The sequence below is a fragment of the Gopherus evgoodei genome, chromosome 4 (assembly GCF_007399415.2).
Source record: "Gopherus evgoodei ecotype Sinaloan lineage chromosome 4, rGopEvg1_v1.p, whole genome shotgun sequence".
Classification (NCBI taxonomy): domain Eukaryota; kingdom Metazoa; phylum Chordata; order Testudines; family Testudinidae; genus Gopherus; species Gopherus evgoodei.
In genome coordinates this window covers 107870207-107895350 of record NC_044325.1, presented here as the reverse complement: position 1 = coordinate 107895350, position 25144 = coordinate 107870207, and the positions used below count along the sequence as shown (strand labels likewise).

Here is a 25144-nt window from a genome sequence, read left to right as displayed (position 1 = left end):
TCCACGAGTTAGAAAAATGCCTCCTCCTTGGCATTTTGAGTTTAGGGTTTATGGCTTTAAGACTCAAAAAGACATTGCATAGCTTGTTTTATTCATCATTTATCCATGAAAGTGGTGTTTCTAGTGGCTATTACTTCAGCCCCCAGAGTTAGCTAAATCCAAGCTGTCATGTCTACCCACCATATGCTTTTTCATTAAGATCTCATCCCAAATTCATACCCAAGTTAATACAGGATTTTCACATTAACCAGTATATTCACTTACCAGTTTTCTATCCTATGACTCTTGCTTCTCCTGCATAATTAAAACAAAACTTCACACTTTGGATGTCAGAAAGAACCCTCTTGTATTACCAAAACAAAACAAGACCATTGAGAAAGAAGCTTAGGTTGTTTGTGGAATATGGTAAAAGGCTCAGGTCAGACCACTTTATTTCAGCAGGTTTCCACTGATGGAAATATGTAGAGCAACTCTGTGGTTATTGGTTCCCACAATTAGTGGACGTTTCTCTTTAGAGAAGAGCTGTTCTCCAATCTTTGTTCAGATAACCTCCTAGTGCTCACCTCCAAAGAATCAAACTGCTGGCTAATTATAGTAAGTGGGATCCACATGCACAGGAGCTCAAAGATGAAAGAATGGTTACTCACCTTATAGTAACTGATTTTCAAAATGTTCTGTGTATGTGGATCCCACGACCCACCCTCCATTTCTGCAGCTCAGTCTTATCATTGGGACTTTGGGCGGCAAAAGAAATTGAGTAGCAGTTGGGATCACCCCTCCCTTTATGCTCTTGGGTGGGGGAGCAAGAGCGCACACAAATAATATCCATGACTCCTAGTGGACACTGCTAAAGAACTTTCTTAACTCCTGTGCAGAGGGCACAAGTGCACCATGGGTGGGATCCACATGCATACACCATCTAGAAAAATCATTGACTGCAAGGTAAGTAACTGTTCTTTTAGGTTGAACCACTCAATTTCCAAAATCCATTTTGGATTCTCATTGTAGACTACTGTGCTTCTGCAAAGTCTCTACTGTCTCCTCCTGTCCATCAACTTTGTTAGTTACAAGTCTGCTTGAACGCCAAGATGTGAAGGCTGCTCCTACATACTAGAGATGTTCTGTGCATTAAAAAACCTAGATGCACAAGTGTAGCTTTAAAGTAGTTCTGTTACTATTCCAGCAATTGGAAGACCCAAATGTGCTAATTGGCACAACTGTCCTCTGACATTTCATTTCTATACTTTCAGGAATATCACTTTTTCCGTAAGGATTTTATTTTTTAAATGAATTTCCTGGACCAAAAGAGCTTTGCACAAATCAGTGAAAAACCTAAGAAAGCTGTTTATAAAGCAAACATTTTGGAACCAGGATATTCTAAGATGAGGTTAGTGTAGCTTTTTTAAATGTTGAGATTGTTTGAGGGAACTCCAACTCTCACCGGATGACCCCAGCTACTGTCATAGCTATGATCACCAAGGAATATCCATGTGTAACATGGCATACTTCTATATGCTGTTTTAGAGGGCATACAATTATATATTGCATGATGGAGTACCCTAAGCTTTATCAGGAGTTGAAAGAGGACCCAAGGGTATTATTAACTGCTATCTACTTTAGAGTGTTGAAGTAAAGTGCACTATCTGGGTCACAGACCAATGGTGAATGAACATATTCCTATAATGTATATGGAGGATGAGTTGATAAGGTGAAGAGGAATAAAATTGTTTGGATGGATGGATCATTCTTATGCGCTGGATGATATTCAGTATTAGTATGGAGTGCCGGGTTGTCTCCTTAACATGCGGTGCCAGAGAGCTCTGGTGCTGAGGATCTCTTAGACTGGAGTCCTTCCTTGCCACCGTGTCACGTATCAATGCTGGGGCACTCTATATGGACACGCTCAGTACCGGGTCCCGATGGTCAGCAGCAGACTGGGGATGAAGAGCAGATTCCATGAGCAACTGTTTGTCGGAAATCTCGCTCCTTTTCTGGGGTGGAAAGCCCTGCAAATCTTGTCTGGTGTGCCTTCCCTAGACAATTCAGACGCGAATCGTGAGGGTCACTTGTTGGCATAGGTTTACTGCAGGTTCCACAGGGTTTAAAGCCTTGGGCTCATGGCATGTCTCGGAGCCCAAGCCGGGGGTTAGGGATTGGGAAAACCCTGCTCCCAAACCTTACTATATACACTATCTACTAACTATGCTATGGAAAGAACAGTAAGGGAAGCACTTGCTAGGCAAGCAATCACAGTTCCAACGACCATCACTGGCAGTAAGAAGCAACTGAGAAGACGGGGTTGGCAGGGTCCTATATTCAGCACCATGAAGGCACCACACTTGGGGGCGCCTGATGGGAGCTGCTACGGGAGAACTTTCTGATGACTGTGTACATGGTGCGCACGCACCTGATTGAAATTGACATGAACAGGCACTTGAAGAACTTAACTTTAATTCCTTGGTGTTTGGATGTTTTCAAATATAATAGGTTAAAGTTGTACATGTAAATCAATCTTAAAAGTTTTTTTGGTTGGGAATTATTATTTTCTGATGTTACCTGGTCACAGAGGAAAACTTTGTATTCATGCATTATTAAATATGATTTCTTAAGAATATTCTTCCCTTTGAAATCATGGCTGTAATATTAGAATTAGCAAGAATGGATCATACCCTGCGAGCGAGACTGACCTGCTCTCTGCAAGTGCAGTGATTTGATTAATGCTTTTAGTTCAAGCTCTTGGAAAAATACTGCTTTAGAGTAGTAATTACATTTAGCAAATTGCAACTAAAAGTGCATGAAAGTCCAAGAAACAGTCATTTTAACAAACTCTGTATTTTGTTTTTTTAAACAGGGATCGGGCTCCTTTTGTGCTAACATCAGATATGGCTTATGTCATTAATGGTGGTGAAAAACCTACTATTCGTTTTCAATTGTTTGTGGATCTCTGCTGCCAAGCTTACAATTTGATCAGGAAACATGCAAACCTCTTTCTTAACCTGCTTTCACTGGTAATAGTTTTTATTGCACATAATTTTCTTGTAGTTTAACTGTGGATTTGAGTAAATTTACTCCTAGGAAGTTATAGCCTCTGATAAATCCAGTCTATACAAAAAACCTAAATTGTTGGCATTTATACTTTAGAATCACTTCTAAATGTGCTGTTACAAGCCAGAAATGTAGTAGTGTTCCTGTGGAAATACTGGAGGTACTTAGTTTTTGCACTATGGGAAATAAAATTATAGATTGAAATTACTACCTCTTACTTTAGTTTTAGCTTCCGTAGTAACTGCTAAAGAGTAAGAATTCCAAAACTAATGTTTCTTCAACACTGATGTTAACTGCCACACAATGTGGTGGTGATGGGAGTAGTTGTTGGTTAATAGCATTAGTATTTAATGTAGTACCCAATGCCCCAATCAAGTTTGGGGCCCTAATGTTTTAATTATTTAAATGTAAAAATAGATTTGGTATTCTTTCCAGTGTAAGAATAGTAACTTGTCTTCTATAGATGCTTTCTTCAGGTTTACCAGAACTTACTGGAGTTCAAGACTTAAAATATGTACAAGATGCTCTTCAGCCCCAAACTACAGATGCAGAAGCTACTATTTTCTTTACAAGGTACTAAATAAGTGACAAGTGAAACAGAACCAAAATATATAAACTCACCACTTTTTTTTCCTATTAGAAGCTCTGCACTATGATACTAAAACACTGTAATACTTACAGCTTATAAAAGTTCAGTAGTCTTGAAATTATCATAGTTAGATAACAGATTAGTATTTTATATCACTAATTGAGAGATGTACAGAACTTCATTTTCTCAAATGCTTAAATGTTGGGGTAAAATGTTGAGCCTGTTTTACTTAGATTTTTTTTTTTAATAGTGAATGTTCTAATACGTAAAATGCTGGGAGTAGTGATTGATGGACAGCTAAATAAAGCTGTTAAGCTGACTTTCACATTCATGAGGAAATATTCCCTAATTGATTCCATAGCTAATATGACTCTTCTAAAGCTGTTTACAGTGGGAACCCTCTTATTGTTGTGAAGAACAACTTTTACTGGAACTGCAGCTTGCCATGTTTTGGAAACAGTTCAGAAATCTAATTACAAATATTTTCACTGTATCCAGTTTTCACTAAGTGAACTACTGGATCTTCTGCAGTATATAGTTCATTGATCATTTAACCTAAATAAATGGAAAAATATGGTATGTATACAGCCTTGACAAACTCTGGACGACCTTTCTTGTTCAATCTTTAACTTTACCCAAAATTGGAGTATTGGATATCCCAGTGCTTGCAGAAATGTTGTCATGTTAATGGACCAGTGACCATTTTTTGTCAAAACATGATGTGTCCTTTTACCTCAGTGGGGATTTGATTATATTTTAGAATTTGGAAGCTAAGGTGCTGACTAACCAAACTGGAATGTGTGCTCTGAATATGTAATTGTGCTCCAGCATTTGAAGTTACTGTCTCTTTTTTTTTTTATAGGCTGATTGAATCCAGTTTGGGAAGTGTTGCCACAAAGTTTAATTTCTTCATTCACAACCTGGCTCAGCTGCGTTTTTCAGGCCTACCTTCCAATGATGAGCCTATTCTCTCATTTTCTCCCAAAACGTATTCACTTAGACAAGATGGTCGAATCAAGGAAGTGTGTGTGTTTACGTACCAAAAGAGGTACAACCCAGATAAACATTATGTAAGTGTGTGGATTTTATTCCAATTTGTAAATACTCACTATGCTCAATGCCACCGTCAGGCTTCCTCTCCACCATTCACTTTAGTCACACGTTCTCCTCTTCCAAATAAATTCAATTCTTATCAGCAGAGAATTAGTCTATGCCCCAAAAGTAAAACATAGCTATTCCTAAATGGGTTGATTCCATTGTTTCTCTCAGCTGCCTATTTACCTGCCAAGAATGGGAACAGAACATTATAGTGCACATAATTAATTTAGTGTAGAATACATTAAGGCTTACTATAATTCTTCCTAAATCAAACATTATAACCAGGAAATTAAGAGTTAAGATTAAATGTAAAAAAAGGACACATTAAGGTATGGAGAAAGTACGGTTAATGTATCCAAACAACCTTATAGTAACACTATGCAATAACAATATGATTAAGGCATTTAGTATTTGGGGATCCAGATTAAATTGTTTTTAAAGACTCATTAGATTTTTTCCTCATGGTGTCACTACAGTTATGCCCTAACTGCATTTCCATACCTTAATGTGTTTAACTCTGAATTTCTAGTGTATAATAAAATATATAACAAACTATTGTGTTCCTCTTGGAATGTAGCTGCTCTGCCAGTCTGTTCAGAATCTTTCACTTGGGGCTTTGAGAACCAGAACAGACTCTAGAGGCAGCAAGCATTGGATTCTGCCACCCCAAAATTGAGAGACTCAAGCCACAGATTTTGATCATGTTGGACAGGCTGATTTCAAGAACCTCATGATCTTTGAGAAAGCAAGCTTATATTTGCAACTTTAAATTGAACATAGTGCAACTCTGCAAATATGAAACCAATTTCCAAAGTTAATGTATTTCTGATCCACTGTATAGTGCTCTAGTCTAGAATACTGGTCTCAGGCTGTTGTCCTAATTAACATTTCCTCTAAACTGTTGTTCTAAAGCAAGAGAATGAATTACTGTATATACTTGTTCATTAGCCTGTTCATTTATAAGCCAATCCCCCAAAATTGATAGGTAAAAATAGCAAAAACTGTATGACCCTTTCATATGCCGACCGTATATTTCAGGTATTGGAAAACTTTGGCTCCCGGCCCATCAGAGTAAGCTGCTGGCTGGTCAGGATGTTTTGTTTATGTGGAGCATCTGCAGACATGGAGCCCCTCAGCTCCCTGTGGCCACGGTTCACCGTTCCCAGCCCATGGGAGCTGCAGGAAGTGGCAGCTCCTATGGGCTGGGAACGGTGAACCGTGGCCACAGGGAGCTGAGGGGCTCCATGTCTGCAGATGCTCCAGGTAAAGAAAACGATAATATATTAGATATTTAAATGATTCCATACAGTTTAAAATGATCAAATTTTGGTGTAGACCCGCTTATAGGACGACCTCTGCTCTTTGATGCGTCTTGTTTTACCAAAAATATTCAGCTTCTGAATGTGTATGTGGTAGATACCAACTGATAGCAAAGTATATATAATCTTTCATCTAGTTAAAATTATGTGAATAATTCTGTAAATTAGGGGCAGATGCACCAGCTGGGGAAGGTAAAATAAAAGCCCAAACTACAGTTCAGTGCAAGACTCTTTCCTCAGGTCTGGCTTTATCCTCACAAAAGGATTCAAATAAAGCAAAACAACTAAAAATGCTTGGTCCCAGCCATCAGAGGCCTTTCTAGATTAGAGCAAGCTAGAAGGAGAGAGGGCACAGCCTTCCCCCAGGATAGCTTTTCCTGCTAATGCCTAGGTCTCTTGCCAGGTCCTTATGGAGTGGCTTCCTTCAGGGTCTGACCTAAACCCTCATCTTTCCCAGACTGAGCCTGGAGAATTTCTTTATATAGTTTCCAGCAGCCAGTCACATAATGCCTAGGTGACCAAGCTCCATGATGTGTGGAGACGACCACTCCAGCCATCCCTCTGTTTTTAAGGGGGCTATATCACTAACGTTCACTGGCCACACCTGTGTTTAACTCATGTGGTACAAATGAAGTCACTGAACTTAAATTTTGATCTAGTTGACCAATGCAGGGTATCCAGCAGCAGCTCCTGAGACCCACAGCACTCCAGTACTGCAAATATATAAAGATCTTCCAACATGCCAGATACAAAAGCCAGCTGCCATAAGCAATCTTCAAGTAGCTACATATGATTAGTGCTGAAATCAAAAGGAAGAGGGATAAACTTATTGGGAAAGGGCTTTTCAGTTGTAGTAAGTTTCCTTAATTTACACTAAAGGCTGATTAATTGAAACTAGGAGAAAAAGTGAGATTAGATTTCATCAGCCTTGCATCACTTTGAGACATGTAGTCTAGATAAACTATAATACTTGATAATATACTAATGGAGTCACTGTAATACATCTTACTATTAAAACTTGAAGCGTGGTGAAACTTCCTGGAGTCTTAGTGAGAATTATCAAGTTGCCGATGAGTGAGGGTTTCTGGTATTCCTTGATCTAATCAGGTAAATTTTGGAGTTCTTACTATTTATTTAGAAATTTGGTTACAATTTAATAAACTGCAAATCCTTGACACTATGAACATTTTCCTATTGACAATTTAAAATTCTTTTTGCTTTTCCTGTCCCTTCTTCCCAAGCATGAGAACTTTCTTAACCTTTAAGATGATCTGCTGTCATTTTTGTTGCCCTGCACAGCACTGTCTCTTAAGCAATAACCACCTTGTGGCTTGGTGATCAGTACCGCACGTAGTGTTATGAATGGATTTATGTAGATTTGTATATCACATTCTACATGTTGTGTATACTATCCTTTTAATAAAATCTAATGTCCAGGTTTCCTTTAACTGCTTCTCTGCACTGGTCTCATGGGTTCATTGATTCTTCTTCCCCCACCTCCCCAATAATCCTTCTTTCATTTTCATGACAACAGCCTGGATAATTGTTTCCTGTGGAACATACGCTCTAGCTTGATTTATTGCCACATAGTGATTAAACTGCATTTATAGAGCCCTGCATGGATAAAAAATTTGTATCCACATCCGAGTCGCATACATGGTTCATGGATATCTGCAGATTTGCAGGGCTCTATGAACTTGCAGTCTACCAGCCATATTACATTTTTAAAAAAAAAGTTGAATCATTGAGAAGCTGAGGTGTTTGTTGTTTACTGTCTCCAGGCTTAGTATTTTTCACTCCTAGAAATTATGTTCTGCTTATACATTTCAAAAGTATTTTAACTCTGATTCACAAAGCTCCTGAACTGGTTATATTGATAGGATTTAGACTAGGACACTAATTATTGACACTGCTGAAAACTGCCATGGAAACTTTGCATACAAGATATTTTGCCCAACTGATGAAAAGCTAAACTCACAACTCTATTAAAACTGGCTTGGTGTGTATATCTGTACAAACCCAAGTCCTGGTGTGGGATCTGAACCCAGAACCTCCAGGTTTAGAAGGGCAGAGTAACTACTGAGCCAGACTGGCACTATTTTCTTTATCCGTATGCACTAATACATAGATCTACATTACAAGATGGACATGTTTAATGTCCTTTATGAAGACATTAGAGGGGTGGGTGGATGTGGTGTGTGTATGTGTATATGTATATACATATATAAATAAAATAACTACAGTTAGTCTTAGATTTTTCTGTGCAATATTTGTCTTCTATTTGGGTGGAAAAACAGTTGCTATTAATGGCTTCTTTAAATATTCTGGTTTTTTGGCAGATCTATGTGGTGAGAGTCTTAAGAGAGGGGCAAATCGAACCAACATTTGTCTTCCGGACATTTGATGAGTTCCAGGAACTTCACAACAAACTCGGTATTCTCTTTCCTCTTTGGAAGTTACCAGGGTATGTTCCTAATTAACTAAGATACCTCATGTCCTTCATGTAGACAAAGGAATTTTATATTTTTGTTTCATGGAGTTTTTTCCAGTGTTGGCATAAGTGTTAAAAGGGGAAGTTCTCACCCTTTACTCTGCTATTGGCCTTACATCCAGAAATATAACTAATCATAAATGACAGCAAAACTAGCAACTGTGCCTCTTTGAAGAGGGGAGGTGTTTCTTTGCTTAATTGAGCCTGGTCTACGCTAGGGGGCAGGGTCAATGTAAGATGTGCAACTTCAGCTACGCTATTCCTGTAGCTGAAGTCGAAGTACCTTATTTTGACTTACCTCCTGTCCTCACGGCACGGGATTGATGGTCACGGCTCTCCCCATCGACTCCGCTACTGTCGTTCGCCCTGGTGGAATTCCGAAGTCGACAGGAGCGCATTCGGGGATCAATATATCGCATCTCATCTAGATATGATATATCAATCCCTGATAAATCGATAGCTACCCACCAGTCTGGCGGGTAGTGTAGACGTACCCTAAGAAATCAGCTTGCTGTGCTTGGTTTTCCTAAGTTCAAATCTTTCAGATATACAAAGCATTTCTTTTTTTAAGACATCTTTAGTTTCCTTTTGAAAGTGTCGCAGAGCTGCCAACATTTGGGTCACAATTATTTCCACAATGCCCTGATAAAATTGGAATGAAAATTTGGCAGGGAGTGGCCCTTTTTGTAAGGGATGTACCTTTTGCCATCCCTATAAAAATCCACTCAAATTAGACCAAGATATAAACCTTTTGAAAGATCAGTTTGCATATGTTCAGTAGACTTCTTATATTTTAGTAGCTAAATTCCCCAAAGACTTTGTCCACATTGAACATGCTCCAGTCCATAACTGATCAGGACTTTCTCTGCAATTGCTGCTGTAGGCTGTACCAGGGCAGGATCTGAGAGCAGGGAGCCTGTCTTTCCTGTGCTCTGTGATGCCCCTGCTGGGCCAACGTAGCATGGAGGAAGAAGCTACCTGATTTAGACAAGAGCTGGACCTGTGGGTGGTTGACTGGGATAAAGTGTCTCTGTCCCTCTGTGAAATCCACTGGGCAAGTGTCCCATTCTGCTATGGTGCTAGTCCACATGCAGGATGATAACCTATCAATCAACCTGCTGTCAATTACTCCTTTAGCTCAAGTGGCAGAAATTTGTGCGATGGCTCTCAAGCTTCCAACCCTGATGAGGACCCATGTGTGTCGACATGGAACTTCTGTCTTTAGCTTTTTTAAAAAACCTAGGAGGTTACGCACGCACGCACACACCATGTTAAGGTTGCAAAGTTAAACACTCAGAAGTTAGGCAGTGCTAGAATTAAGGGTGGCCAGGCAACCTTAATTCGGTTTGTGTATCAGCATTATGTAGTCAGTGGTTACATGATATATGCTAATTTTTTTCATAGGCTCCCAGCCTCATTCAGTACATAGGCTGGACCTGCTCGGGGATGAAGGGGATTATGTGGTGAAGGAGGTTGTGTAAGACCCCTGCTTTATAAGGTGGTAGGTGTGTGTAGTAAATGAGGCGGGAGAGGGCAGGAAGACAAAGGATGGTCTCGTGATTAAGGCAGCTGAATGCTGCCCTCGAGATTTGTATCCTGTACTTCTTTCTGTCAGGAGTTTCTTTGTGATGCTGGGCTAGTCACTTAAACCTTTTCACAGATAGTGACTAATTGTGTGTTCAGTTTTGTTTGGGGTGCTTGACTTTAGATCCAGGGGTCTAATTTGCAGAAGGGCTGGACAGCTGCACCTGAAGTCAGTGGAAGCTATGCTTTAAACATATGAGGTATTCTGAACTACACTGAACAATGAGAAAACAAAATAGTGACTAGCTGCTTATTAATTGTGCATTGAATAAGGCAAGGGTCTTGTGGAAGGTATGTCTGTGATAGTATGTGATCACGTACTTAAAGACTGCATCACAACCATACACACAACTTGAATTAAATTTTCACCTTGACTCTGGCACTTCCGAGCATGTGGCTTTGCAACCTTAATGATGTTTGAATGTATTTTTTTGTGTGTAATGTTGAATATAGCAAATGTAATGGTGTGTTCATAAAGCAAATACACTACTGTGCTTTGTCTCAAGTCATTACCAAGAATACATATCAGCCATTCAGGATTTAAGTTGTACTTAAATCTTAACTTGAGTAAAATTAGCAACAAAACGCATCTTGTCATTCTCTTGTAGCTTTCCTAATAAGATGGTTCTGGGAAGAACTCATATAAAGGATGTAGCCGCCAAAAGAAAAGTAGAGCTGAACAGCTACATACAGAGTTTGATGAACAGTTCAGCAGAGGTGTCAGAGGTGACGGCGCAAAGCATTTAAGTAAAATTAGTTCTCTCTCACATTTTAGTACATTTTAAGCTAACATGTAACCTTTTTCCCAAATGCAGTGTGATCTTGTTTATACATTTTTTCACCCTTTACTTCGGGACGAGAAAGCTGAAGGAATAGATGGAATATCTAAGCCTGCAGGTAGGCACACAAGTTTTGGGGGGGGTAAATTGAATGACTTACTGCAATATAACATGAAAAACTTGAAAGTACTGCACAGTATAAAATCCATCTTTTGATTCCTCAGTTTAACCATTTTCCCCTCACGAAAAAATAATCAGTCTTCATATCAAATTCAAGCCTCCTTTACTTTGAAAATGTCTTTCAAGGTAAATCCTACACCATATGGTTTCAGATCAAGCAAAATAAAAATTGCACATAAGTGAGAATTTCTTGATTTATTTTTAATGCTTTTTATTAATCAGATCAAATAAATACTCCAATTCTCTCACTCTAATCCTCCATATTGATTCCTGTTAGAATATCTATTCTTTCTAGGTACCCAGACTTTTTGTCAATTTTGGAGGTAAAAAGTTCCTGACACACTGATAAAAACTGAAAAAAGGAAGTGAACTTGGCATAAGTCTTACATTTGTCAGTTTTCAGTACACTTAGTTAACTTGGTACAGTGGTACTGATGGACAATTGTGTGAAGGAAAATAACTTGTGTCGATATATTTTTAAGATGCAAGTCCATCAAGTCCTACCTCAGGCAAAGTGGGAGGAGAAGTAAAGTTGTCTATCTCGTATAGAAACGGCACTCTGTTTATCATGGTGATGCACATTAAAGACCTGGTGAGTGAAGAAAGTGAACCAAAATTTCACAAACTTGTATTATATGAATAATTCATATAGAACGCTGTGGGATATTGGGAGGGGGGTGTGTGTGACACAGAATGGAAGTATCTTCTTAAAACACATTTGTCTTCAGTTAGTCTGATTATGAGCAGTTGCTCATATGTTAGGTAATTGAGGTGAACGTAGACTCTAAGGCATTTCTTTGGAGGAAAAGATACTCAAATGGAATACACTAAAATAGAATGAAGGCTAGTTGTTATGCTCTATTTACAGGTTACTGAAGATGGTGCAGATCCAAATCCTTATGTAAAAACATACTTACTTCCAGATATAAACAAAACATCAAAACGCAAAACCAAAATTACACGAAAAACAAGGAACCCAACATTCAATGAAATGGTAAGAAAAATCAGTTACCTGGTAAAGATTCCATAACTTTCTTTCATAAATACATGCTGGTGACCACAATTATTTGAAATCCTGGTAAGTAAGTCCTGTCAAACACATCTCAGTAAATTGCTTTGCACTTCTGAAAGCTTTGTACCTTATAAATGTGCACACTCCTGTTCCAGATTTATTCCCTCCCCTTATCCCAAAATCCAAAAAAAATCATAACTCTGGAAGGAGGGAAAATATCTTAGGCAAATATTGACTGGCATATTCTCATTAGAATTCACAAAATGCATTGACCATAACCCACATCACTTGCTCTCTGGTTGCTCTAAACTGATTGGATTTAGCAATCTTTTCACTTACTCAGCACCTTGCATCTGAGCTCCTCAGGATACTTTAAACATGAAGTTACACAACACCCCTCTAACAGATAAACATCCCCTTTTTACCAAGGATAACTGAGATGCAGACTTGCCCAGGGTCACGCAGCAAGTTGGTGGTAGATCCAGAGAATAAGCCAGGAGCCCATCTGTAAATCCCTTTGCGTTAATCACAAGCAGTCCTTATAATTTATTCTGGATATCTACCAAATAAACTGTCTTGGCTTTCATTGGCTGTGTTCTTTCCATAGCTTGTGTACAGTGGATACAGTAAGGAGACTCTGAAGCAGAAGGAACTTCAGCTCAGTGTGCTCAGTGCAGAATCGTTGCGTGAGAACTTCTTTCTGGGTGGAGTTATGCTGTCCCTGAAGGATTTCAACTTGAGGAAGGAGACTGTTAACTGGTATCAGCTGACTGCTGTGCCATATCTGTGAACTCCTACAGCAAAAATATAACAAAAGTGAAACCGTTCTGCACACTTGTGCTTTGTGCAATTTTCCTACTTGAAAATAACTTGGATATTTTTAAAATGAGACTCTGCATTTCAACACGTGTTGGACCAACCCTCACCATGCTGAAACCACAGGATGTCTAGAAACCACCTGTTTTAGGCTTATGTGATATCCAAGCATTAATGTAAATTAATTTTGTAATCATAGTACTTCTGGGTAACTAAAGTTTTAAACCATCCCTGGAATAGTCAGGTAGTTTATTCTGGCTTTACTGTATCAGTTCAACCACGTTTAATCAGTTTCCCTGTGGATATAGTACAAGTAATCTTTTCTGTTACCTGTTATATTATATATGGCAAGGTGCTGTAGAATGCCAGAGGAAAGATGTGGGGGGTTTATGATATAGCCGCTATTCACCATTGGTGCAGCAATGATCAGTAAAATGTCAGTGGTTGCACAAACTGTCAGAAATGAAATTGGACGGAACAGATGGAAAAATTGTTACATTTGAATCTTGAGATTAAATGCATCTGAAACATTTATCAGAATGAATGCCCATAATGGAAGTTGTAGATAATGGTGCCTTACCTTATAATTCAAATGCTTCTTGTATCTGTCTGAAATTTACAAATATTTACCTGTTAGCCAGGTTTAACAAACTCTTACCCAGCTCTTTAAAAGAGGCAGATTCATGACACCGCCTACTGAATCTTTTCTTTGGGGAACTTATTCAGTTTCCTAGACATAGTTTGAATTTTATACCAGCTATCTGAGTAAGATTAATCAGTTCATTTAAGTGAAGTCCTCTGTGCAAGTCACTGATGATTTGCAAACTTTGAATGAAGACTGGTTGGTTGTGGTGCCACGTAAGTTGTGGTCTTCCAGCATTTTAAAACAGTTCTTAAAATTTCAAGGACCTCTGTAGTGCAGTCAGCAAATGCATTAGCGATTCATCTAGGGACTTGGGTTCAGCTATCGGGTCACAAATGATATTTACACATAAGAAAATACCTTACCCCACAACTTCACATAATTGATTCTCCCTACTTGAAAAACATAGGACTCCAATAGCAGATATGTTGCAGGTCAGAAATGATTTGCATTGGCAGATATACTTAGCTCAGACTAGTATTGTCAGTCCCTCACCTCTTGTAAAAATAACTCTATTGATAAATTTTATTCCTTTATGATACAATATTTAAAATCATAGGGTGCAAATACAATTTACTGTCTCATGCATGTGATTAGTTACTCCACTGGGTCTGGCTGCACTACATGTATAGGTTTCTTATTCACTTATCAGTTTTATGGTGACCAGTCTGTTCTCTTTGGACAAAGCTGTATGAAGACTGTGTAAAATCACAACATAATTTTTAGCACTATTTTAGAAATACTTTTTCAATGAAGGCTGACAGTGATAGACTATAGAACTGACTGTCACTTGCAAGGAACTTAAAATATACAATGATGAAGACACAGCATAGGAAAGTCACAATCTATTTTATTTGCCCACCAATAAAATGCTCTTTAGATACTTCCCCCCCCTTCTTCCTGCCCCCCACACAAATACAATGACCAACCATCTTTCCAACCCAGATGAGCAAAGTACAATTGAAAAGTACATTTAAATCATCTTTTGATGCCTAAAACATTCATGGTCCAATTTCTTAGGAATTATTACAGTAAAAATCTAAGAATGTCTGTCTTTCTGAATGTTAAGCTGGGTTGTTACTAATAGGAGCTAGTTAAAATAAAATCCAAAATCCCGGTTTTATTAGCTATCGCGTGCATAATTTTTTCCTTCAGTATATAGCATGTAAATAGTAACATACAGTAAATATAACTAGATTTATTTCCTGCTCACTTGATGCTTTTGAGACTTATTCCATTCCATCATCAAAACCACAAGTCACGTAGACACAGGAAAGTAGACTACTGTTTTTGTGAAACGTTCCATTGTTAAATAAATTGAAAGCAATACATACTGCCTTTTTGCAGTGTTATTACAGCACAGTGTCTTACAGCACAAAATATAAGGAGAAGCTTAATGCTTTTTTAAAAATTTGATTTTGCGACTGACAGATGTCTGGACTTAGGTTAGAAAATATGTAGTACTGTATGATTGTTAGCATTTGTCCTGACCTCTGGTTAACAGTGTTCTTCATAGCTCAACTGATTTGTGCCTTTCCCTCCCCTCTTACAAAATTCACATTGGCTCAAGCTTTTTAGGATCATGGCTTTTATTTTTTGTCTGTAAAATCTAGTCTTGGGTCCTCACCAAAATATTAGAGGAACAGCACTGAGTTTGCATCTCTTTGCACTACTCTTGAGGGGTCAAAAAAAATCAGTGGTCAAGACTTGTGATAAACTGTTTCTTTTATTATTAAAGGATAAATAAAAAGAAGCATGATTAAGGGACACGCTAAAATTGGGATGAAATTTGCCAGTACGCTCATTTGATGTTTTTAAAGTGAATATAGTCTCAACAGCTTTTTATACCTTGTTTGATCTAGTAAAAAGATTGCATTTTATGCAACATATGTGGCCTGCAGCCAGAAATAGAACTCTCTCTTAACGATCCTATGTTTTGATATTTGAAAATAACAGCTTGCTCTACGAACAGTTACCACCTCATTTTCTCTACTAAATAACCTAACATAGGACTTTGCACTGATATTTTTTATTGCCTTTTTATGATCTACAGGTACCTCTATGTAGAAGCATGTGTGATCTTTGATTAAAAAGTTGATTTCTCTATTTTTAAAAATAAGGTTGTATAGACATCTCAATATCTTGCCTTAAAGTGACTGCTCTTTCTAGGATTCTAATATGGTGACTTTTTTTTTTCCACATTAAATAAATCTTATTTCTGGTATTTGCAGGATATGTATGTTACATAGACAGGGAAAATGTTTGGGCAATATTGCACCATTCTAATAATCCACAGGAAATTAACTTCCTTGTGTGCTATTTACTCACATACTGTGATTAAAATAGTGTAAATATTTCATAGATGGTATTGGTAAAATTCATTGGGAGCAAATATGGTGGTTTGCCTCACATTATCTATACATCTGTAAAAACCAAATACTTCAGTTATACTGATAGCTAATAAAGATGCTCAATATTGCCATCAAAACCCTACCTGTAATGAATGGGTTAAATGTGACTTCATAACTGTCTTACAATTACATTAAACACTATTCTGGAATAAAACACTTGTGCTGTCTCCTCCCTCCCTTCTCCACTCAAACGGAAACCTCTGAAGCCGAACTCTACCCTAAGATGTGTGCAACTGTATTTGAAAGCCAAAAGGAAAAAAGTCTACATGTGTCAAGATAGAACTTAGCCTTAAGTATTCAAAATCCCCAGGGCTGTATTGTGCATGCTTGACTATAAAGCTAAAAAGCAGCAGTTTTTTTAGGATGTCTGTATTAAATTAACCCTAATAGTGAGCTTTGTAAAAAACCTAGTTGAAACTTTCAATGCAGGGGATTTAGCAGGTATTTTCCATGGCCTTATGGTTAGGGGTCCATTTGTGTCATGAAAGTCACAAATTCTTTGACTTTCCATGACTTCTGCAGGGGCCAGTGTGGCTAACCCCAGGGCTGCCCAAGCAGTTGGCTTTGGGGCCAGCTGCTTAGGTGGCCTAGGGGACAGCCAGACTTGCTGCTGTTGCTGCTGCTGGAGTGGCCCCACACCGACTGCTGCTCGGGCAGCCCTAGGAAACTAGCCCTGGGGACTGCCTCAGCAGCTGGTGCAGCTGCTTCCCTGGGGTGGTGGTCTGTCAGTGGTCATCTCCCTTTCTGCTCCTCTGCCCCCCTGGGCAGCTGGTGCTGCAGCAGCAGTGACCTCCACATTTATAGTGGTGTCACAGGCCTGTGAATTTTTGTGCGTTGCCTATGACCTGTCCACGCTATACTATATTACCCATGACTAAATCGTAGCTTAACTTATGGTTCACTTAAGCATCTTCTATCAAATTTGGGGTTAGGGTTCCTCTCACTGTGAAACCTCAGCATGGTGATAATCCCACCAAATTCTATTTGTGTGCACGTAAAATGCAAAACACTAATTTCTGTAGCTGGATGGTGGGAAAAGGCTGGAATCATCCTTAGAAACCTTAAGGAGGGGAGAGTATAGAAAAAAATGATTAAGTAACAGAGTTGTGGTCAATAAAAATTAAATTAGCCCTCTCCTGAACTTTAGGTTTTTCAAACTCTGTACATAGAGCTATGAAATCCTGAGTTAGTGCACTGGCAATCAGCAAAAACCAAAGGCTACAGTAATACATATATCTATGATTTCCAACTATCTCATAAAATTAATACTACTTAATTCACTCAGGAATGAATCCTTCCATTTCTTAGGCATGCATGTATGACTCTTAGTATGTTTCTTCTCCCTTAAACCTGACTTAAACAAAAAAAAAAAAAGGGCATAACTGTAAGATTAACCTCCAGGAAGAGTTTTAAAACCTGTATCAATCAGCTCAAGTCAACAGAAAGTGGTTAATTATAATTTGTCTGTACTGGATTAGAAGTCCAGTAACACTCTGAATAATGGATAAAGTAATATTACTTGTATTCAAAAGACTTTCCTCTGAAGGCTTCAACATTTTTAGTGTATTCCTCCCTCTACAAGCACATTTGCACCAACTTTTTCCTAAAAGAATCCTAGTGTGGTTAAAGTTGTGAACTAAACAAGCACACCTTTCGAGCAGATATACAAAAAGGTATTGTAATACACATGTTCAAGGATTTATCTCCAGGAGTTAAAGTAATTCTAACAATTTTTTTTAAAAGTTCCAATGCTTTTTTGGATGGGAGTAACAGGGATAGGATAGTGGTGCAGCTGCAGTTGTTTGTGCCAGTCTTATCTACCAATACCTAACAGAGCACTACAGGCTCGTGAACATGATGCACAGATGTTCTGAGCAAAACACCTGCTGGATGCTACCAGAGTAAGTTGTGCATGGCCCATCTGGGGCTGACAGGAAGGGGTTTCTTCACCTGTCAGGAGCTGAGTGCATGATATAAACTGCAGCACTCGTGTCCTGACTTGCAAGGAAAAATGAACCATGTCACATACTCTAACCTTTTGCATATGAAACTTACAACTTGTTCGAAATGGCAAGATTCAAAGAATTTAGTCAACGCCTGAGGAAATGTCACCAGGAGGAAATGTTAAGAGAAAATACTCACTTTAGTACAGTGAGGATTAACCAGATGAGGAGGCTGCACTACTTTTCTAAGGTACTAGATTAATGGGAAGGAATATATTGCGTGGCAGGTTAGGACTATTGGCAGTGCTGTTTGGAACAATATTTCTTTCACCAGCTGTGCCTGCTCTGAGCAGGGAGGCTACTTATGCACATGGCCTCACCCCTGCTGTCACCCTCTTCCCCGGCTGGCTGTTTACGCCACTGTGGCATCTTGCCATAGTGGCAGAGGCGAGTGCTCTGGGGCCAAGTGTGAGGTGAGCAGGTGTGGGCGCAGGCCCCGTCTGCTGAGGGCGCCCAGGCTTCTACCTTCCCAGCGTAGCCGGGGTTCGAGACGGGGCCCTGTCTGGAGGCTGGACTCTCGGTTAGTGCTGGGGTGAGGGGAGGGCCCTTCACGGGCCCCGCGCTCCCGGCCCCGCCGGCGTTGCGTGGAGACCGTCCCGGGCTCTGCTTGCCACCTGCTGCTGTCAGTGGCGCGGGGAAGGGTCGATTACAAACGCTTCCCGGGCTCCCAAACGGAACGTCCCGCTCCGGCCCCAGGCGCTGCGGGAGCTAATGGGGCGGGACCCTGTTGTGCCGGGGGAGCCGCAGTGCATGCTGGGAGCCACGGAACGCGAGAGGAGAGCGCCTCTCTGGTTGGCCGGCGCGCGGAGAGGGCGGGGTTACGCGTTGACGTCTCTTCCGGCGGACGGGGTGAGCTACAGCCCCCGCCTCCCTCTGCTCCTTCTTTCGCTGCCCGGCGCCATCATGGGTCGTATGCACGCTCCGGGGTAAGCGGCGGCGCCGGGGGCCCCGCGCGGGGGGCCGCGCCTAGCGCAGTGGGAGCGGCCGGAGTGTCCCGGCCCCGCGGCGCGCACAGAGACGGGCCTGGCCGGGGCGGGCAGAGAGAGGCCGGGGTGTCCGGCCTGGCCCTGCGCGGGCCTGAGTCCCGCTTCCGAGCCCCGCTGGCGCGAGGGGCACGTGTCGGGTTCGGCCTCGGACCCCGCACCCCGGCAGCGCTGGTCCCTGCACCCTGGGCAGCGCTGGTACTTGGCTGCTGGCACCGCCCGCCCCGCAGGCTGCCCCTGCCGCGCTGCAGGAATAAGCGCGCGCATGCCCGCCCAGCCCCCCGAGTGTCGCTTGTAAACCCCCCCCCACACACACGTTTCACAGTAGTGCTTGTTAAAGACCTCGTCTAGCTCAGAGCAGCGAGGCCGGTGGCTGTGGGAAGCGCCGAGCAGTTAATGGGGTGGCCACGCTGGTGAGGGCTGATAGATACATTCCCCCAAAGGAGGGAAAGGGCAGCGTGGGAAGGTAGGGCAGATACACGGAAGTAGTGACCGTGTTAAGTTACAGTCCCAGGGATTGCCACATACATATGTCGCCCTGAGATCTAAAATTTAAAGATTTTTTTTCCTTTAATTTTTCCACTCAGTATCGCATGCCTCTCTTTTCAACAGGAAGGGCTTGTCCCAGTCAGCCTTGCCCTATAGGCGCAGTGTGCCCACAGTAAGTAAACACCTTGGTTGCTTGTCGTATTACTTTCACCTCTTGACCATTGGTTTGACTTGAGCTTAGGTTTACAGTGTTAAAAAGATCTGTTTTTCACACCCGCTTCCAGTTTGGTGTATGCAGCTTTATGCCCCCAGTGAAAAAGTATGTAGATATTTAGTTGAGGTAGTTTGGTGTCTAATCTTACCAATTTGGCCTGCAGATTGTAGAGCTTTTAAATAGAAAACTAGGTCCTACAACCTAGTGGCCGCCCCATTTCCTTGGAAAGAGTTTGTGGTCTCTGTAGTTTATGGGACAGTTCTGTATCTTTCCAGTTACTTTTAGAAAACTTCTGTAGGCAGTATGAGAGACAAGGGATTGACTATACTTGGAGAACATATGGCTTCCTAAAGACATGTCTGTTAATGGACACAGGAAACTTTAACTGAAGTTGTAAATTTAAAGCACACTAACCACTTATGCAAATGCGTTCATTCAGATGTAGTGGCCTTACTTCATTTTAGCTTCATTGTGTAAGTGAATTAAGCTAAGGCTACTTCACTTCTGAAAGAGCATTCTCACAGGAGTTTAATGTGTTCTATAGTCATAACTTGAATTAACTGATAACTTCCCTCAACATCCTCTAAGAATGATCTTAACTATGAATAGAGCACTGAACCCTGCAGTGCTGGTACCAGAGCAGTCTTCCCTCAAGAAAATCTTAAAAGGAGGTCAATTAGAAATGGTAGTCATTTAACTTAATATATTTTTTATTAAAAATAGTTTTCCTTTGCAAGTTATCCTTTTAAGTTAAAGATCTACACAAACTTTAACTTGTTAGGCAGATATTGTTGTCCCATGCACAAAGTAAACTAAAAATATGGAGTAACTTTTCTCCATCTTAATTTCTAGTGATAGATAATGGAGTAATAGAGAAGGCAAACTAGCAGTTTTTAGGTTTGAGATCCTCTAAGGCTCCAGTTAAATTTCAGTAATTCTAAATTCACTTTATAGATTTGCATTACTTTTTTGTATGTAATTGTTTTGTTTGGCAAATCAGACAGTAAAACCAGGTAACTACTGGAGACCATATTTGAATATCCAGTTGGAGGGGAACTTCCTTGGTGTTACAAACCTGAGTTCATTTAGTCCCTTTTAGGTTTTCTTATCAGATTGTTGTGGAACTTTAGTTCTCCACATTTTGTCAGGTAGTGTTCTGTTCACTAAGGCAATCCTTTATTTCAGACCATGAAATGCCTTTTAACAAATCACTCACCAGAACCATTTTTGATTGACCTCTGACTTGGAATTTTACCAGAACTGTTTTTTGTATGTCACCATGTACAACATGATCATAGTAGTTGCATTGCTGCTATGGGTTCAGTGATAACTCCCTGGTGATGTAATATTTTCTTTACTGTTATGGTGTAGTGCCAGTCCAAGTTTTATTGTGCTCTTGGGCACCACAGAGCAGTCTATCTCCAGCCACTAGAGGAGACTGTAGAGTAATCATGTGGATGTGTGCTTCTGATGATTAGCCCTGACAGTTCCATGCATGCTACATGCCATTAGTGAAACAGGCTAAGAATATCCCCTTTATAGTGCACATAAATATTTAATAGACTATTATTGAATTTCAAAACTACTAGCTGTGTAGTTTCTCCTATGTAATCTATACTTACTCATCGCTGACTTTTTACAATTTTTTTTCTAGTGGTTAAAACTTACTTCTGATGATGTAAAAGAACAAATCTACAAACTGGCTAAGAAAGGTCTGACTCCGTCACAGATTGGTAAGTTTTATGAACTCTTATGAAGAATGGATTTAAAATTGCAAATCTGGGTTTAATTCTCACTTTTGCTAAAACTTCTTGGTGACACTGGACATCTTAATGTGAAACCTTACTGTCTGTCTGCTTTGATCCCCTCACCCACCCCTGTACAATAGGGGAGGTCTGGGGAGCTCGGTTAAATTAATTGTTTGTAAAGTGCTTTGTGGTCCAGCAGTTGCATTGCTCTGGTAAGATGTAGGTCTCACTGTGATGATTGTTTTCCAGCCATTCGTAGTTTCCACCAGAAAGGTTTTCCTTAATGTTGGCTAAACCTTCCTTGGATGTCTGAGTGAGCCTTTGGAATAGTAGCACTTGTTAGCATGTTTTTCCTGGTATAAAGTATATAACTTTTAATTTCAGGTGTAATCTTAAGGGATTCTCATGGTGTTGCCCAAGTTCGTTTTGTCACTGGCAACAAAATTTTAAGGATCCTTAAATCCAAGGGACTTGCCCCAGACCTTCCAGAGGATCTGTACCACTTGATCAAGAAAGCTGTTGCTGTTCGTAAACATCTTGAGAGAAACAGAAAGGTAAGCCCTCATTGACCCAGGTCTTTGAGGGGGAAAAGAATGTTTTAAAAAAAAAAAAGTTTTTCACCAAGATAAAGTACTGTAAAAACTTAAGCTAAACCTGGAAGAGTCTTTGAACTAATTTTAGATACTTTGCAATAATCAGGTGGATTATAAAGCTTTATTTGCTTTTTCTTCATTTTTTGAAATATATAAATAGCAACTCTATTGTAGCTTCTTATTTTATTAGATTGAATTTTGAAAATGACCCTTATGATACTACTCTGAAATTGCTATACATATTTTAATTAATATTATATATAGTTATACAAAGGGCAGATCAGTTTTTGATACTTAATGTTGAGTTTGTTTTCTAATCTTTACATGACTGGTAACTTTGCAGCCTGAGCAGAGATTTTCAGTATGCTTCAGGAAATGTTGGCCATTACTTCATCTGAGTAAATGTAAAGGGCACAGCTGATAAAGCTGAGACTTTTATCGCCTATAAACAATACAAACCATTTTGGACTTGCCTGTCTTAGCACAAATGCTTATCTTATGCTTAAGTCTGCATGAACTTGATGGGTCAAAGAGCAGGATTGAACTCGAAAGTGGCCCTTTACAATAGCTGTGGGTAATATTGAAATAGTTCCCCGTTCACCAAGTGTAAATGGATCTCTTTGGATGTTATAATGGGAATTTCTTGATTTGCTTGTATCTTCCTTTTCTTTTTAAGGATAAAGATGCCAAATTTCGTCTGATTCTGATTGAGAGCAGAATTCACAGGCTGGCTCGCTATTACAAGACCAAGAGAGTACTCCCACCCAACTGGAAGTAGTAAGTGTTTGTCTGTTCTCTTGTCATTTCCAACTTGGAGGTCCCACAGGCCTAGTTGACAGTAGAGTTGAGTCCCTCACCCTCATTCTAGGCAGGACTGTGACAGATATCAAACTTAGCTAGATTAGAACATCCAGTAAATTTGTAGGCTGATAGAGCGACCAGCATCAGCTAGATTATTTATTATACAGTATCATATATAAACTGCAATCTCATCTACCTTGTTTCAAATTATATATTTTTAATAATCTAAAATTGCCTTTCTCTCTAGTTCCCACATTATTTCCATTGCTCAGGTCAGACAGCTCACTATGATGATTGATTTTTTTCAACCATTTGCAGTTTCCACCAGAAAGGTTTTCCTTAGTGTTGGCTTAACCTTCCTTGGATGTCTGAGTGAGCGCCTGTAATTCTGAAAAGCCCAAAATCAGCTAGGTAGACTGTTAAAAATTACTGCTATTGTAGCTGTTCTTTGCTTCAGTGAAATATAGCAAAGCTGATTTGAAGCAAAGTTTGTTTCAGGTTTTTTTGGGCAACTAAGTTATCTGAGAAGTTGCCACTGCAGTAGCAATATCCAAAATGAGAGGGAAATAATTCTTTCTTTTTTTCTTTCAGCGAGTCATCCACTGCCTCTGCTCTGGTCGCATAAGAGTTCACTCTTCTTTTTACTGAAATAATAAAGTCACATTAAAGACCTGTGTTGTCTTCTAAATTCTGTGTGGAAGTTTCAATGAATTATAATTTACATCAGCTTACACAAACTTATATCTAATATTATATAAGGGTGCTTGTTAAAAATTGGAGGTATGTGTAGTATACTGGATCATGTTTGGACGGATGTGAAGTGAACTGGATCATACCAGCTGAACATATTTTACGTGGTTCTCATTGAAGCCTGTGCCTGATCTGTGAAGCTAGTGACAGTAACCATCTTGTTGCTGTACGCCCAGTTTCTGAACTATTTGTTCTTACCTTGTGGTGGTTTTACAATAACACATGTTCCTCTTGCTGCCGCAACTTAGACAGGTAAACAATTGATTTGCCTTTTCTAATGTGGCAAATTCAAATTGAGTTGCTGCATTTCAGTCTGGGAAAGGGTTGGAAATATAACAATTGAATCCAGGCCTTGTAAGGAGAAATTGACTGGTCTTTGACCATTTGTTAGGCCCTCTTAATACCCATAATTTAATGGTTTCTGTATTATATGAATTTTGCAGAGCTGGGATTCCCAGCACTACTTGAATCTAGGGTCTGTGCTGTTAAATCAGCCACTGATACAAGAAAAATAACCCAGTTGCAGTTGTACACGTTGATTGGAATATAGTGGTATCTGATCCATCTTGTTTTAGTAGATTAAGAAAACCAGTTGTAATCCTGCTCTTGTGCCACTAAAGTCTGTTCATTGCCCTGCTCACTGCCTTTTTAAAAAAGCGGGTTTTCAAATCACTTTTGGAAGGTTACAATTTTTAAATATTTTGGTTAGATGGCCTGACAAAGGGAAAAGTTGGGTTTGTGCCCCCGTAGGCTTTCTGTATATATAAAGTGGAATTTCTTGCCTTAAAATGTTAAATCTAGTATCCTGGTTTATTGGAAGGCCTAGACAGGATTGAAAGTTTCCACAAAACGATCCTTACCTGTTGTAAGTTGAGCTCTCGGAAAGGGTGGTTGATTTCAGGAGCAAGCTCTTACCAGAGAGGCCTCCTTCCTCAGTGGCAGTTCTCCAGTCCAGCTGTGTTCCTCTGTTGACTTGTGCTGACCTAAAAGAGCTTACACAGTACAGCAGCTGAGGTTGCTTATGTATATAGTAGAAGGATTTGATGCAAGATGGGGATGGATGACAGCATGTATCACTTGGTGATTACCTGTTCTGTTCACTCCTTCTGGGGCACCTGGCATTAGCCACTGTTGGAAGACAGGGTACTGGGTTAGATGGACCTTTGGTCTGACTCAGTATGGCCGTTCTTATGAAATCCAGTTGGCTTAGGATGCTGTCCTGGGACTGGCTATCAAGGCCTTGCTGTGTCCCACTTCCTGTAGACAGTGCCTCTGTAAAATTAAGATACTAGTACTGCTCTACCTCATGAGTGTTAAGAGGATAAATATATCAAAGATTGAATAGCTCAGCTTTTATGGTAATTGGTGCCCAAGTAAGTTAAATTGCAGCAAGAACTTTATGCAATAGATTTTTCCTTGTAACCTACTTGGTCCAGTGGAACACTTCACTGCTTCAGTTGTCATCTTACATCTTGACTGCATTACAACCACTTCTTTCCAAGTAGGATTACTGAGCAGAGACTGCCCAGCAACTCTAATCTCTACTCCAGTTTGAAAGGGTAGGTGCAAGAAATAGTAACTCTAAGGAGTTCTGAG

At 39.9% G+C, this 25144-nt stretch overlaps 2 protein-coding genes and 2 non-coding genes across 4 annotated transcripts in view; all 4 read left to right on the top strand.

The window, feature by feature from the left end:
• Nucleotides 1–16120, top strand: part of PIK3C2A (phosphatidylinositol-4-phosphate 3-kinase catalytic subunit type 2 alpha) — a 90057-nt gene extending 73937 nt beyond the window's left edge. The window contains exons 25-33 of the mRNA XM_030560485.1: nucleotides 2852–3008; nucleotides 3509–3618; nucleotides 4497–4704; nucleotides 8391–8515; nucleotides 10735–10852; nucleotides 10942–11023; nucleotides 11568–11677; nucleotides 11954–12079; nucleotides 12705–16120. Coding sequence (XP_030416345.1) covers nucleotides 2852–3008; nucleotides 3509–3618; nucleotides 4497–4704; nucleotides 8391–8515; nucleotides 10735–10852; nucleotides 10942–11023; nucleotides 11568–11677; nucleotides 11954–12079; nucleotides 12705–12887 — 1219 coding nt within the window. The 3' untranslated portion in view covers nucleotides 12888–16120. The remainder of the gene's footprint in view (nucleotides 1–2851; nucleotides 3009–3508; nucleotides 3619–4496; nucleotides 4705–8390; nucleotides 8516–10734; nucleotides 10853–10941; nucleotides 11024–11567; nucleotides 11678–11953; nucleotides 12080–12704) is intronic.
• A 2680-nt stretch (nucleotides 16121–18800) lies between these two features.
• On the top strand, nucleotides 18801–23486 carry RPS13 (ribosomal protein S13). Its single transcript, XM_030560484.1, has 6 exons — nucleotides 18801–18896; nucleotides 19566–19614; nucleotides 21311–21389; nucleotides 21789–21958; nucleotides 22674–22774; nucleotides 23390–23486. Exons 1-6 carry the CDS (start codon nucleotides 18874–18876, stop codon nucleotides 23421–23423), a joined length of 456 nt encoding a protein of 151 aa, XP_030416344.1. The 5' UTR covers nucleotides 18801–18873; the 3' UTR covers nucleotides 23424–23486.
• Nucleotides 21631–21721, top strand: LOC115651761. Its single transcript, XR_004000431.1, has one exon. It is a non-coding gene; the product is annotated as a small nucleolar RNA SNORD14 (small nucleolar RNA).
• On the top strand, nucleotides 23081–23174 carry LOC115651760. Its single transcript, XR_004000430.1, has one exon. It is a non-coding gene; the product is annotated as a small nucleolar RNA SNORD14 (small nucleolar RNA).
• Nucleotides 23487–25144: the final 1658 nt, after the last annotated feature.